Source organism: Nerophis lumbriciformis, linkage group LG32, assembly GCF_033978685.3.
Source record: "Nerophis lumbriciformis linkage group LG32, RoL_Nlum_v2.1, whole genome shotgun sequence".
NCBI classification, from domain to species: Eukaryota; Metazoa; Chordata; class Actinopteri; order Syngnathiformes; family Syngnathidae; genus Nerophis; species Nerophis lumbriciformis.
The window spans coordinates 8,035,533-8,051,538 of NC_084579.2; the positions used below are offsets into that span (position 1 = coordinate 8,035,533).

Here is a 16,006-nt window from a genome sequence, read left to right on the forward strand (position 1 = left end):
TTAATCTTCAGCGATCCTATCTTCTCATTGGCGAGCTGCCATTCCCATGGATTTTTTCCTTTCCTCCCTCCCTCCTGCAGGCTCCCCTCCTTCTCACTCTCAACCACAGACAGCAGAGGAACACACAGAAGACGAAGGTCTGTTCTTCGTGCCAAACAAAGGTAAGTTGCTAAGTGCTGCCCTTTTTTTTACTCAGGATACACCCTTTTTTCTTTTTTCACTTCACTTCAATATTTGAAAACTAGCAGTAATTGCTGGAAATGAGCTCTGCTTCTTTCTCCTCCTTTTTGGACATGTTGAATTGTGCAAGTGTAAACATGCCATGTTTTATTAATGTAACAAATACAAGCATTACTGTTGGGGTTTAAACATTGTCTGCAGGGATTAGTACTAAAACTAGTAATATAAAAAAATAAATAAAACTAGTAATGCAGCTTCAAAATAGTTTGCTAAATATTATATACATATTTATTTCATGTAATATTATTTAAAACTCATCATATTTTAATATTGTCCAATAAGAAATGTACAAATACTCTGATTATTTGTAGTTCTTTACCAAAAAAAAACATCACAAAAAAGTATCTAAAAGTATCCATGTTTTGTTTTTTTTACCCAAGAATGTTAGGAAAAAATATCTCAGCAATAAAGAAAATCTGTAATAAAGATAATGTAGAAATTTGTTCTTTTTTTTTTTTTTTTTTTTTTTTTTTTAACACAAAAACATTTCATTTAAAAATGATCCAAAAATGTAGTAACGTTTTTAGGATTTTTGTTTATTGCATAAAAAACAAACAAATTATCTAAAAAAACAAAGTATTTTTCTTGAAACACAAAAATGTAATCAAAACTATATAGAAGAAAAAAAAGTATTGAGTTTTTTTTTGTTTTTTTTACAAAATATATCATTAAAAATATCTAAAAAAACAAAGTTTTTTTCCCCCATACACAAAAATATAAAAATATGTACAAAAAATGTTGAAGTCTTTTTTATTTTATTTTTATTTTTACACAAAAAATGTCATTTAAAAATGATCCAAAAATGTAATAAAGTTTTTAGGATTTTTGTTTATTGCATTTAAAAAAAACAAATTATCTAAAAAAACTAAGTATTTTTCTTTAAACACAAAAATGTAATCAAAATTATATAGAAGGAAAAAAAAGTATTTAGGGTTTTTTGTTTTTACAAAATATATCATTAAAAATATCTAAAAAACAAAGGTTTTTTTTCCATACAAAAAAATATAAAAATATCTACAAGAAAAATGTTGAAGTCTTTTTTTTTTTTTACAAATAATATTTAGAAAAATATGTTTAAAAACACAGTCTGTGGGTTCTTTTTTCAATAAAAAAAAAGTGTACATACGAAATATAGATACTTCACATTATATATACTATTTTTCATTAGACAATGACAATTTATTTTTACAAAATAAAGCAGGTTTTTTTCCCATACACAAAAATATAAAAATATGTACAGAAAAATGTTGAAGTCTTTTTTATTTTTTTCCAAATAATATTTAGAAAAATATGTTTAAAAACAGTCTGTGGGTTCTTTTTTCAATAAAAAAAAAAAGTTTAACAAAATGTACATACTTCACATTATATATACTATTTTTCATTAGACAATGACCAAAGTTATTTAAAATGATTTATTTCAGAAATATTATTTCAAAAAATATCTCGGAAGTAAAGAAAATCTGTAGTAAAAAAAATGTAGAAAGTTGTTTATTTTGTTTTTTTCTACAAAAAAAAATGGCGTTTAAAAATGATCCAAAAATGTAATAAAGTTTTTAGGATTTTTGTTTATTGCATAAAAAAAACAAATTATCTAAAAAACTAAGTATTTTTCTTTAAACACAAAAATATAATAAAAAATTATATAGAAGAAAAAAAAAGTATTTAGGGTTTTTTGTTTTTACAAAATATAGCAGGTTTTTTTCCCCATACACAAAAATATAAAAATATGTACAAAAAATGTTGAAGTCTTTTTTTACAAATAATAGTTAGAAAAATATGTTTAAAAACACAGTCTGTGGGTTCTTTTTTCGATAAAAAAATTGTATATACAAAATGTACATACTTCACATTATATATACAGTATATGATTTTTCATTAGACAATGACCAAAGTTATTTAAAATTATTTTTTTCAGAAATATTATTTCAAAAATATCTCGGAAGTAAAAAAAATCTGTAGTAAAAAAAAAAGTAAAAAGTTGTTTATTTTGTTTTTTCTACACAAAAAAAATGGCATTTAAAAATGATCCAAAAATGTAATAAGGTTTTTAGGATTTTTGTTTATTGCAAAACAAACAAATTATTATCTAAAAAAACTTACAAAATATACTATTAAAAAAAGTATCTAAAAAAACTAAGTTTTTTTTCCCAAACACAAAAATATTCTAAAAATATTAAGAAAAATATGTTTCAAAACACAGTTTGTGGGTTGTTTTTCCAACAAAAAATTGTATAGACAAAATGTACATACATCCCATTATGTATACTATTTTTCATTAGACAATGACCACAGTCATTTTAAATTATTTATTTCAGAGATATTTCTTTTTTTTTTAAATTATTGTAAGATTTATTATTACATTTAATTATTTTTCAAACTGTTTATTTTTATACAACAAAAGTAGATCAAATGGATCACACATTTCGATACACAAGTCCACATTGTGTGACAGTCACAGAATTCTCAACAAAAGATGTCAAAATAAGAGTCATGCTGTTTTAAATAGCAGTTTCTTCAGCCTCGAGCCCAGTTCAGAGGGACTTGCAAGAGACATAGCGAAGGGACAGACAACAAAAGTATGTTTTATCTTGATTTTCATTTTCATTTTATTTAGAGAGCTTAAACAATCAGTATGCTAAATGTATATAATCATGTCCTGTCATAAACTCTGATTAATCTGATTGAAAATCATTGGATAGCCCTAATTTATATATTTTTTAATCTGACTAAAAATAATTGGATAGCCCCATTTTATATATTTTTTAATCTGATTAAAAATCATTGTATAGCCCTAATATATATATTTTTTAATCTGACTGAAAATAATTGGATAGCCCTATTTTATATATTTTTTAATCTGATTAAAAATCATTGTATATTCCTAATTTATATATTTTTTAATCTGATTAAAAATCATTGGATAACCCTAATTTATATATTTTTTAATCTGACTAAAAATCCTTGGATAGCCCTAATTTGTATATTTTTAAATCTGATTAAAAATCATTAGATAGCGCTAATTTATATATTTTTTTATCCTGATTAAAAATCATTGGATAGCCCTAATTTATATATATGTATTATTCTGACTAAAAATCATTGGATAGCCCTAATTTTTATATGTATTATTCTGACTAAAAATCATTGGATAGCCCTAATTTATATATTTATTATTCTGACTACAAATCATTGGATAGCCCTAATTTTTATATTTTTTAATCTGACTAAAAGTCAGTGGATAGCCCTAATTTATATATTTTTTAATGTGATTCAAAATCATTGGATAGCCCTAATTTATATATTTTTTTCATCTGATTAAAAATCCTTTGATAGCCCTAATTTATATACGTATTTATTATTCTGACTAAAAATCATTGGCTAGCCCTAATTTATATATATATTTTATTATGTCTAAAAATCATTGGATAGCCCTAATTTATATATTTTTAAATCTGATTAAAAATTATTGGATAGCCCTAATTTATATATTTTTTCATTCTGACTGAAAATCATTGTGTAGACCTAATTTATATATTTTTAATCTGACTAAAAATCCTTGGATAGCCCTAATTTATATATTTCTTAATCTGATTAAAAATCATTGGATAACCCTAATTTATATATCTATTATTCTGACTAAAAATAATTGTATAGCCCCAATTTCATATATTTATTATTCTGACTAAAAATAATTGGATAGCCCTAATTTATATATTTTTTAATATGACTAAAAATCCTTTAATAGCCCTAATTGATATATTTTTTAATCTGACTAAAAATAATTGGATAGCCCTATTTTATATATTTTTTTAATCTAATTAAAAATCATTAGATAGCCCTAATTTATATATTTTTTAATCTGATTAAAAATCATTAGATAGCCCTACTTTATATATTTTTTAATCTGATTAAAAATCATTGGATAGCCCTAATTTATATATTATTTTAATCCGACTAAAAATCCCTGGATAGCCCTAATTTATATATTTTTTTATAATGATTAAAAATTATTGGATAGCCCTAATTTATATATTTTTTAATCTGACTAAAAATAATTGGATAGCCCTATTTTATATATTTTTTAATCTGATTAAAAATCATTAGATAGCCCTAATTTATATATTTTTTAATCTGATTAAAAATCATTAGATAGCCCTACTTTATATATTTTTTAATCTGATTAAAAATCATTAGATAGCCCTACTTTATATATTTTTTAATCTGATTAAAAATCCCTGGATAGCCCTAATTTATACATTTTTTTATAATGATTAAAAGTTATTGGATAGCCCAAATTTATATATTTTTTAATGTGACTAAAAATCTTTGGATAGCCCTAATTTATATATTTATTATTCTGACTAAAAATCATTGGATAGCCCTAATTTATATATTGTTTAGTCTGATTAAAAATCATCGGATAACCCTAATTTATATATTTTTTAATCTGACTAAAAATCCTTGGATAGCCCTAATTTATGTTTTTTTATTCTGACTAAAAATCATGGTATAGACTTAATTTATATATTTTTTAATCTGATTAAAAATCATTAGATAGCCATAATTTATATATTTATTATTCTGACTAAAAATCATTGGATAGCTCTAATTTATATATTTTTTAATCTGATTAAAAATCATTAGGTAGCCCTAATTTACAGTATATAATTTTTAATCCCATCCATCCATCCATCCATCCATCTTCTTCCGCTTATCCGAGGTCGGGTCGCGGGGGCAGCAGCCTAAGCAGGGAAGCCCAGACTTCCCTCTCCCCAGCCACTTCGTCCAGCTCCTCCCGGGGGATCCCGAGGCGTTCCCAGGCCAGCCGGGAGACATAGTCTTCCCAACGTGTCCTGGGTCTTCCTCGTGGCCTCCTACCGGTCGGACATGCCCTAAACACCTCCCAGCTCACATTGCACCCGACCTCTATGGCCCCTGCTATGGGTGGTGAGCCCATTGGAGGGGGGACCCACGTTGCCTCTTCGGGCTGTGCCCGGCCGGGCCCCATGGGGACAGGCCCGGCCACCAGGCGCTCGCCATCGTGCCCCAACTCCGAGCCTGGCTCCGGAGGGGGGCCCCGGTGACCCGCGTCCGGGCGAGGGAAATCTGAGTCTCGGTTCTTGCATTTCCATAGAAGTCTTCGAGCTGCTCTTTGTCTGATCCCTCACCTAGGACCTGTTTGTCTTGGGAGACCCTAGCAGGGGGCATGGAAGCCCCCGGACAACATAGCTCCTAGGATCATTGGGACACGCAAACTCCTCTACCACGTTAAGGTGGCAGCTCAGAGAGAATTTTTAATCCGATTAAAAATAATTGGACAGCCCTAATTTATATATCTTTGAATCTGACTAAAAATCATTGAATAGCCCTGATTTATATATTTTTTAATCCGACTAAAAATCATTGGATAGCACTAATTTATATATATTTTTTATCTCACTAAAAATCATTGGATAGCCTTAGATCATATTTGTTTTAGCTGTACATGTCTGTTTAATTAGTGAGTGTCATTTCTTCATTGTGAGTTACTATCTAAAGCAGAGGTGTCAAACTCAAGGCCCGGGGGACATATGTGGCAGTAACACACTGCAAAAAATAACAACAACCATCGATTTTACGGTAAAAACTGTACGCTCCGTAGGACGTTGACATATCATGAATTGATTAACGTGGACTTAAACAAGTTGAAAAACTTATTGGGGTGTTACCATTTAGTGGTCAATTGTACGGAATATGTACTGTACCGTGCAATCTACTACTACAAGTTTCAATCAATCAATCAAAAAACCCTTGATGTAAAGTCGTACAGTACAGACAAAAGTATTCCACTGTGATGCATAATTGCCCCTTTATGGATCCGTTTTTAAAAACACTTACAGCTTGTTGACGCAGCGCCGGCTGACATTTGCGAAAAAGACACTTGGGCTATATATTGTTGGGGTATGAAGGCGTAAATACGTTCTGTTCTTTCGAGCGTAGGAGCTGGGGATAAGAGTGAATACCAGCAAGGGTGTATTGGTAATTAATGGGGTTGGTTCAAATGACTTCCCTCCCATCAACAGGCTGGAATGGAGGCCAACCACAGCGACGTATTGTCCAATAAGAAATGTACAAATACTCTGATTATTTGTAGTTCTTTACCAAAAAAAAAAACATCACAAAAAAGTATCTAAAAGTATCCATGTTTTTTTTTTTTTACCCAAGAATGTTAGGAAAAAATATCTCAGCAATAAAGAAAATCTGTAATAAAGATAATGTAGAAATTTGTTCTTTTTGTTGTTGTTTTTTTTTTTTTTTTTTTTTTTACACAAAAATATTTCATTTAAAAAAGATCCAAAAATGTAATAACGTTTTAGGATTTTTTTTTATTGCATAAAAAACAAACAAATTATTTTAAAAAACAAAGTATTTTTCTTTAAACACAAAAATGTAATCAAAACTATATAGAAGAAAAAAAAGTATTGAGGTTTTTTTTGTTTTTACAAAATATATCATTAAAAATATCTAAAAAACATTTTTTTTTTCACCATACACAAAAATATAAAAATATGTACAAAAAAAATGTTGAAGTCTTTTTTATTTATTTATTTTTTTACACAAAAAATGTCATTTAAAAATGATCCAAAAATGTAATAAAGTTTTTAGGATTTTTGTTTATTGCATTTTAAAAAAACAAATTATCTAAAAAACACAAGAATGTGATCAAAATTATATAGAAGGAAAAAAAAGTATTTAGGGTTTTTTGTTTTTACAAAATATATCATTAAAAATATCTAAAAAACTTTTTTTTTTCCCCCATACACAAAAATATAAAAATATGTACAAAAAAATGTTGAAGTCTTTTTTATTTATTTATTTTTTTACACAAAAAATGTCATTTAAAAATGATCCAAAAATGTAATAAAGTTTTTAGGATTTTTGTTTATTGCATTTAAAAAAAACAAATTATCTAAAAAACTAAGTATTTTTCTTTAAACACAAGAATGTGATCAAAATTATATAGAAGGAAAAAAAAGTATTTAGGTTTTTTGTTTTTACAAAATATATCATTAAAAATATTTAAAAAAACAAAGGTGTTTTTTTCCCATACACAAAAATATAAAAATATCTACAAGAAAAATGTTGAAGTCTTTTTTTTTTTTTTACAAATAATATTTAGAAAAATATGTTTAAAAACACAGTCTGTGGGTTATTTTTTCAATAAAAAAAATGTTTAACAAAATGTGCATACTTCACATTATATATACTATTTTTCATTAGACAATGACCAAAGTTATTTAAAATTATTTATTTCAGAAATATTATTTTTTAAAAATGTAGAAAGTTGTTTATTTAGTTTTTTCTACACACAAAAAATGGCATTTAAAAATGATCAAAAAATGTAATTAAGTTTTTAGGATTTTTGTTTATTGCATAAAAATTATCTAAAAAACAACGTATTTTTCTTTAAACACAATGAATGGTATGAAGGCGTAAATACGTTCTGTTCTTTGGAGCGTAGGAGCTGGGGATAAGAGTGAATACCAGCAAGGATGTATTGGTCATTAATGGGGTTGGTTCAAATGACTTCCCCTCCCATCAACAGGCTGGAATGGAGGCCAACCACAGCGACGTGTTGGCGAGCGCGCACAAAGTCATCTACGAGGTGGCGGTGCACGGCAACGACGCCGCCGGCAACCGCAGCTCCCAGTTCGCCGACGTGGCCCTGCTGCAGACGTTCAAGCCCCTCATCATCCCCTGCTACGTGCTGCTGGTGCTGGTGGGCGTCTTCGGCAACTACCTGCTCCTCTACGTCATCTGCCGGGCGCGCAAGATGCACAACGCCACCAACTTCTTCATCGGCAACCTGGCCTTCTCCGACATGCTGATGTGCGTGGCGTGCGTGCCCTTCACGCTGGCCTACGCCTTCAACCCCCACGGCTGGGTCTTCGGACGCTTCGTGTGCTACCTGGTCTTCCTCATCCAGCCCGTGACCGTCTACGTGTCGGTCTTCACGCTCACCGCCATTGCTGTGGACAGGTGGGTGACTCCAGGCGTGGTCCACTTCACCTTGGTTTGCCATTAGTGCCGTCTTTTTCGGACTATAAGGCGTGTCAGGTTCAAACCCTGATGACATTTATTAAACAAGACCAGAGGCAAAGAATTAAACAGACATAATTCAATTTGGACTCAATATATTGAGTCCACCTGACCACCGCTTCCACTTCCAGAGGGAAGTGGGTCGTAAACAGCGTTGCCTTTGGTTACAGAATAGTTCAAAAGAAGAGGTCGTTAAATAGTTCAAAAATAGTTCCATAAAACAGTTCAAAGAGAGTTCGTAAAATACTTCAAAAAGAGTTCGCCTGGAAATTGGGCAGATCCTGCCATCTGTCCGCTTTGAAGTCCTTGGGTTAGAACAATATCTTTCTGTTGATTACCATACATGAGAGAAAACCCTTCATGTGGCTCTCCCCCTTACACAGTGGAGTTTTACGAGCATTCTTCTCGGTAGGTTTCAAAGACAGCTCCCGTCCCCCTGCTAGGAACTCAATGTAATACAAAGTTTTTGCGATAATTTAGAAGCAATGATTCTAACAAGGCGCACTTAAAATCCTTTCATTTTCTCAAAAATCGACAGTGCGCCTTATAACCCGGTGCGGAATAATTCTGGTTGTGCTTACCGACCTCGAAACAATTTTATTTGGTACATGGTGTAATGATAAGTGTGGCCAGTAGATGGCAGTCACACATAAGAGATACGTGTAGGCTGCAATATGAGGCCAGTAAACAACACCAAAACTTTAAATGTTCCATTGAAAATAAAGAACATTACACATGGCACTCAAAAATCTGTCAAAATGTTTTAGTACGATTTTGAAGCCGCACCGCTTGATGGATTGTCGGTGCATTACGGCTACCGTAGTCAGAGGTACGAGTATTACTATGGTGTGTGTATAAGGACCGCAAAATAGCACCCATTAGCAGACATATTATCTGGCGTTTTGTTTCACAATATTACGCAAAACCAACTTTTGCTACCTTATGGTACTTCCTGATCTGTATTTGAGATCTGCATAAGTCCTGAAAATTTGCGCAAGTCCGCTACTGTAGTCCGTGCTGACGCCGTAGTCGATAAGCCTAGCGGTTAGAGCATACTTGCCAACCCTCCCGGATTTTCCGGGAGACTCCCGAAATTCAGCGCCTCTCCCGAAAACCTCCCGGGGACAAATTTTCTCCCGAAAATCTCCCGAAATTCGGGCGGAGCTGGAAGCCACGCCCCCTCCAGCTCCATGCGGACCTGAGTGACGTCAGGTGCGCAACACCACGTAAATCGTTGGCCAACCAAAAAGTAACCCCAGCACGCTATAGCCAACATTCACCAGGAGATGGCAACAGACAAACATAGATCAGTCTATTACATTATTCCCCTTTTAGAAATGTATAGAAGTTACTCAAAATAATTAAACAACCCAACCAAAAAATGCAGCAGCTCAATTAAAAAACTGTACTTAAGCCACATTCTTTTCTTTTTTTAGTACTGAACTCCTAACCCTCATTTAAAAAATAAACATGCTTATTATACAAACAGTATTTGTGCACCTTTAACACAGATTTTTATACTGTCTTCAGAGATTCAGTTTTTTTTGGTGGTACTCGAAACCTTTCTGGGTACCTGCGAAAGGGTGTTCAGCATGGTTGGAAAAATAGTGACAGAGAATAGAACAAGGATGGACAATTCAACCCTTAACTCAACAATGAGTAGATGAGTGTTATGTATGTGTATATGTGTAAATAAATGAACACTGAAATTCAAGTATTTCTTTTATTTATATATATATATATATATATATATATATATATATATATATATATATATATATATATATATATATATATATATATAAAATATATATAATAAAATACATATATATATATAGCTAGAATTCACTGAAAGTCAAGTATTTCTTATATATATATATATATATATATATATATGAAATACTTGACTTGGTGAATTCTAGCTGTAAATATACTCCTCCCCTCTTAGCCCCGCGCCCAACCACGCCCCCGCTCCACCCCCCACCTCCCGAAATCGGAGGTCTCAAGGTTGGCAAGTATGGGTTAGAGTGTCCGCCCTGAGATCGGTAGGTTGTGAGTTCAAACCCCGCCCGAGTCATACCAAAGACTATAAAAACGGGAGCCATTACCTCCCTGCTTGGCACTCAGCATCAAGGCTTGGAATTGGGGGTTAAATCACGAAAAATGATTCCTGGGCACAACCACCGCTGCTGCTGGTGTTTATATATGTTTATGTTTGAAGTATTTGGCAGACGCTTTTATCCAAAGCGACATACATAAAAAATACATATACATTTTTTTACTGTAAACATGATCATTTAAGGGAAGAATGTAATAGAAAATATCAATACAAAGTGTCAAGACAGAATAAACTACAATCTATAGGTCCCTAAGATATATATAGATATCTAATGTATTCATACATTGTTTATGTAAGATATACGCATGTATATATAACCTTAAAAATAGCTGACTGTTTTTTTTCCCCCTTCTCTGGGATTATATTCCCAGTTTTGATCTCAGACGTCTGGTCACTTATAGCATATAAGAATATTCTATTACTGTTAAGCAAACTATGAATAATAAAACATGTGTCCTATATCATAGCTACACGTATGACAAAAAAAATGCGTGAAAATCAGTGGTATTCAGTGAGGTAAGATGAATTAAATGTGCTGACAGTTCATTGGTGCTGCCAAATGAATTGCACTGAGTGGAGCGGATCACCACTCCAAGATGGCGGCTCTGTGTCTCGTCTAGCGCTCCATGCTGCGTACCCTTATAAGAGCTAGCTGGACCCTTCTTGCTTTATCAGAAAGTTTTTCAATTTATGATTTTATGAGTTTGTTATCAATATTGTAAGTGTTACACTGCAAAAACTGAACTCTAAGTAAGATTAAATATCTCAAATAAGGGTGATATTTGCTTATTTTCTGTTTGATCTCACTCAGCAGATTTTATGTTGGATTGTTTTACTTGTTTTAAGTGTTTTGGTCCTAAATGATCTCAGTAAGATATTACAGCTTGTTGCTGAGATTTGATGACCTATATTGAGTAAAACATGCTTGAAACTAGAATATCAACTGATGCAAAAGCTGTGTCATCAACACTCACTCGTCTCGCTTTAAGTGGGAATTTTAATAAGATGGCATTTTTGTCCCGTTTTTCTTTAAAAAAAAACCAAAAAAAAACCAGGAACTGAAAATCAATGCTTCTGCCAATCCTCGACTCAGCTCAAGGCCGAGCAATGACAAAGCCAATATTCCTTTTGTTATCAATTTATTATATTTTTATAACCTTCTTTGACACCCTAACATCTTTTGTCATTGTGGACAAAAGGGAATATAAATGGAGTCTATACTTCTCTGCATGCAAATCAGCACAGCAGGAGGTTTTTTGTTGTTGTTTTTGTTGCATAGTCTTGCTTTTGCTTTCCACTGCCTGTCAGCTCAGCTATACAGTCCACTAATTAGAAGTTATAAATATGCTTTTGTGCATAAATAACATGAATATATATAATATTCTGTAAATTGCCTGGCGTGTCATCTTGTAAATCACTCCACTTCTATGGCAGTTTGGCGTTCAAAGCGGACTATTTTGCAGCCACATAAACGTCTCTGCAGATTGGAGTTGACGCAGTTAGTCGTCACACAAGTGGAAAAAGAAGTTGACCTAAAAATGTCTGATTTCATTGCAAAGTGCATTGCAGGTTTTCTTCACTTCCATGTCAAAAAGAACGGCCAGAGAAGTTGAAGAAAAAGTAAAATACAAGTGGAGCTAATTCTTTAACTTTCACATGCATGATGAAGCTAATATAGAAGATCTTTGACTGGCAATTTTGTAGTAGAACTTAAATAAAAAAAAGCAGAGCGCTCCTGTCATATAGAGGATCTTTGATTAGTGTTTAAACACAGCAGAGGGTACCTGTCATATAAACGTTCTTTGACTATTGTTTTTGAAGTAGAACTTAAAAGTAAAACAGCAGAGCGCTCCTGCCATATAAAGGATCTCTGACTAGCATTTTCGCCGTAGAACTTTAAAAACAGCAGACAGCTCGTATCATATAGAGGATCTTTGACGACTAATTTTGCAGTAGAACTTAAAAACAGCAGAGCGCTCCTGTCATATAAACGTTCTTTGACTAGTGTTTTTGCAGTAGAACCTAAAAACAAAACAGCAGAGCGCTCCTGCCATATAAAGGATCTCTGACTAGCATTTTTGCCGTAGAACTTTAAAAACAGCAAACAGCTCGTATTATATAGAGGATCTTTGACTACTAATTTTGCAGTAGAACTTAAAAACAGCAGAGCGCTCCTGTCGTATAGAGGATCTTTGATTAGCGTTTATGCAGTAGAACATAAACACAGCAGAGGGTTCCTGTCATATAAACGTTCTTTGACTAGTGTTTTTGCAAAAAAAACAACCAGCAGAGCGCTCCTGCCCAATAGAGGATCTTTGACTAGGAATTTTGTAGTAGAACTTAAAAAAACAGCAGAGTGTCATATAGAGGATCTTTGATTAGCGTTTATGCAGTAGAACTTAAAAACGGTAGAGGGTTCCTGCCATATAGAGGATCTTTGAATAGCATTTTTGCCGTAGAACTTTAAAAACAGCAGACAGCTCGTATCATATTGAGGATCTTTGACTAGCATTTTTGCCGTAGAACATTAAAAACAGCAGACAGCTCGTATCATATAGAGGATCTTTGACTAGCAATTTTGCAATAGAACTTAAAAACGGCAGAGCGCTCCTGTCATAAAGAGGATCTTTGACAAGTGTTTTTGCAGTAGAACTTAAAAACGGCAGAGCACTCCTGTTATATAGAGGATCTTTGACAAGTGTTTTTGCAGTAGAACTTAAAAACGGCAGAGCGCTCCTGCCATATAGAGGATCTTTGACTAGCATTTTTGCAGTATTATTTACAAAACAGCATAGAGCTCCTGTCATATAGAGGATCTTTGACTAGTTTTTTTGCCGTAGAACTTTTAAAAACAGCAGACAGCTTGTATCATATAGAGGATCTTTGACTAGCAATTTTGCAAAAGTACTTAAAAACAGCAGAGCGCACCTGTCATATAGAGGATCTTTGAATAGAGTTTTTGCAGTAGAACTTTAAAAACCAGCAGAGCGCTCCTGTCATATAGAGGATCTTTGACTAGCGATTTAGCAGTAGAACTTAAAAACGGCAGAGCACTCCTGTCATATAGAGGATCTTTGACTAGCGTTTATGCAGTAGAACTTAAACACAGCAGAGGGTTCCTGTCATATAAACGTTCTTTGACTAGTGTTTTTGCAAAAAAACAAAACAGCAGAGCGCTCCTGCCATATAGAGGATCTTTGACTAGCAATTTTGTAGTAGAACTTAAAAAAATAGCAGAGTGTCATATAGAGGATCTTTGATTAGCGTTTATGCAGTAGAACTTAAAAACGGCAGAGGGTTCCTGTCATATAAACGTTCTTTGACTATTGTTTTTGCAGTAGAACTTAAAAATAAAACAGCAGAGCGCTCCTGCCATATAAAGGATCTCTGACTAGCATTTTCGCCATAGAACTTTAAAAACAGCAGACAGCTCGTATCATATAGAGGATCTTTGACTACTAATTTTGCAGTAGAACTTAAAAACAGCAGAGCGCTCCTGTCATATAGAGGATCTTTGATTAGCGTTTATGCAGTAAAACTTAAACACAGCAGAGGGTTCCTGTCATATAAACGTTCTTTGACTAGTGTTTTTGCAAAAAATAAACAGCAGAGTGCTCCTGTCATATAGAGGATCTTTGATTAGCAATTTTGTAGTAGAACTTAAAAAAGTAGCAGAGTGTCATATAGAGGATCTTTGATTAGCGTTTATGCAGTAGAACTTAAACACGGCAGAGGGTTCCTGTCATATAAACGTTCTTTGACTAGTGTTTTTGCAGTAGAACTTAAAAGAAACAGCAGTGTTCCTGTCATATAGAGGATCTTTGACTAGCATTTTTGCCGTAGAACTTTAAAAACAGCAGACAGCTTGTATCATATAGAGGATCTTTGACTAGCATTTTTGCCGCAGAACTTTAAAAACAGCAGACAGCTCGTATCATATAGAGGATCTTTGACTAGCAATTTTGCAATAGAACTTAAAAACGGCAGAGCGCTCCTGTTATATAGAGGATCTTTGACAAGTGTTTTTGCAGTACAACTTAAAAACGGCAGAGCGCTCCTGCCATATAGAGGATCTTTGACTAGCATTTTTGCAGTATAATTTACAAAACAGCATAGAGCTCCTGTCATATAGAGGATCTTTGACTAGCATTTTTGCCGTAGAACTTTAAAAACAGCAGACAGCTCGAATCATATAGAGGATCTTTGACTAGCAATTTTGCAGTAGAACTTAAAAACAGCAGACCACACCTGTTATATAGAGGCTCTTTGACTAGCGATTTAGCAGTAGAACTTAAAAACGGCAGAGCGCTCCTGTCATATAGAGGATCTTTGACTAGCGTTTTTGCAGTAGAACTTAAAAACGGCAGCGTGCTCCTTTCATATAGAGGATCTTTGATTAGCATTTTTGCAGTAGAACTTAAAAACGGCAGCGTGCTCCTTTCATATAGAGGATCTTTGACTAGCGTTTTTGCAGTAAAACTTCAAAACGGCAGAGCGCTCCTGTCATATAGAGGATCTTTGACTAGAGTTTTTGCAGTAGAACTTAAAAACGGCAGAGCGCTCCTTTCATATAGAGGATCTTTGACTAGAGTTTTTGCAGTAGAACTTCAAAACGGCAGAGCGCTCCCGTCATACAGAGGATCTTTGACTAGTGTTTTTTGAAGTGGAACTTAAAAAACAGCAGAGAGCTCCTGTTGTATAAAGGATCTTTGACTTGCAATTTTGCAGGAGATGCTTGGATGGTTGTTGAGCTCGCTATATTAACCTTATTATTTCAGGTTCTACGCGACAGTCCACCCCCTCAAGAAGCGCACCTCTGTGACCACCTGCGCCTTGGTCCTGGCAGGAATCTGGCTGACGTCCTGCGGCCTGGTGGCCCCCGCGGTGAGCCACACCTATCACGTGGAGTTCAAAGAGGAGGGCTTCACCATCTGCGAGGAGTTCTGGTTGGGCCAAGAGAGGGAGCGGCGGGTGTACGCCTACAGCACCCTGCTGGTCACCTACGTCCTGCCCCTGTCCGCCGTCTTCGTGTCGTACTTGTGCATCAGCGTCAAACTGAAGAAGTGCGTGGCCCCCGGTCACAGGACGCAGGAGAGGGCCGCCGCCCAGCAAACCCGGAAGAGGAAGATCTTCCGCTTGGTGGCCCTCCTGGTGTTCGCCTTCGCCGCGTGCTGGCTGCCTATCCACGTGTTCAACATGCTGCGGGACGTGGACATCACGCTCATCAACAAGCGCTTCTTCCTGCTCATCCAGCTGCTCTGCCACCTGTGCGCCATGACCTCCTCCTGCTGCAACCCCTTCCTCTACGCCTGGCTGCACGACCGCTTCCGAGCGGAGCTGAGGAAGATGCTCAAGTGCCGCCGCCGCGTCGGAGTGCCCGTCAATCACCGCACCGCAGGTGTGGTCTTGTAACGGCGCAACGGCAAAAGATACGACTCTTTTTTTTGGAATGGTTTGCAGCATATGTCAGCATGTGGCCCCACTTTTAACTCTTTTTTTTCCAAACGCTTATTTACAGTTAAGTCATTCATTTGACTTACCGTATTTTTCAGAGTATAAGTCGCACCT

At 34.2% G+C, this 16,006-nt stretch overlaps 1 protein-coding gene across 1 annotated transcript; it reads left to right on the forward strand.

The window, feature by feature from the left end:
* The first annotated feature begins 83 nt into the window (after nucleotides 1-83).
* prlhr2b (prolactin releasing hormone receptor 2b) lies at nucleotides 84-15,850 on the forward strand. Its single transcript, XM_061926769.1, has 3 exons — nucleotides 84-161; nucleotides 7,826-8,259; nucleotides 15,217-15,850. The coding sequence occupies exons 2-3, from the start codon at nucleotides 7,832-7,834 to the stop codon at nucleotides 15,848-15,850; spliced, it is 1,062 nt and encodes a 353-aa protein (XP_061782753.1). The 5' UTR covers nucleotides 84-161; nucleotides 7,826-7,831.
* The last annotated feature ends 156 nt before the right edge of the window (nucleotides 15,851-16,006 follow it).

Excerpts from the sequence above, each read along its gene's own strand:
- prlhr2b (XM_061926769.1), top strand. The coding sequence starts at position 7,832 with ATGGAGGCCAACCACAGCGACGTGTTGGCGAGCGCGCACAAAGTCATC. Across the intron at positions 8,260-15,216 it reads ACCGCCATTGCTGTGGACAG|GTTCTACGCGACAGTCCACC; the intron begins GTGGGTGACTCC and ends TTATTATTTCAG.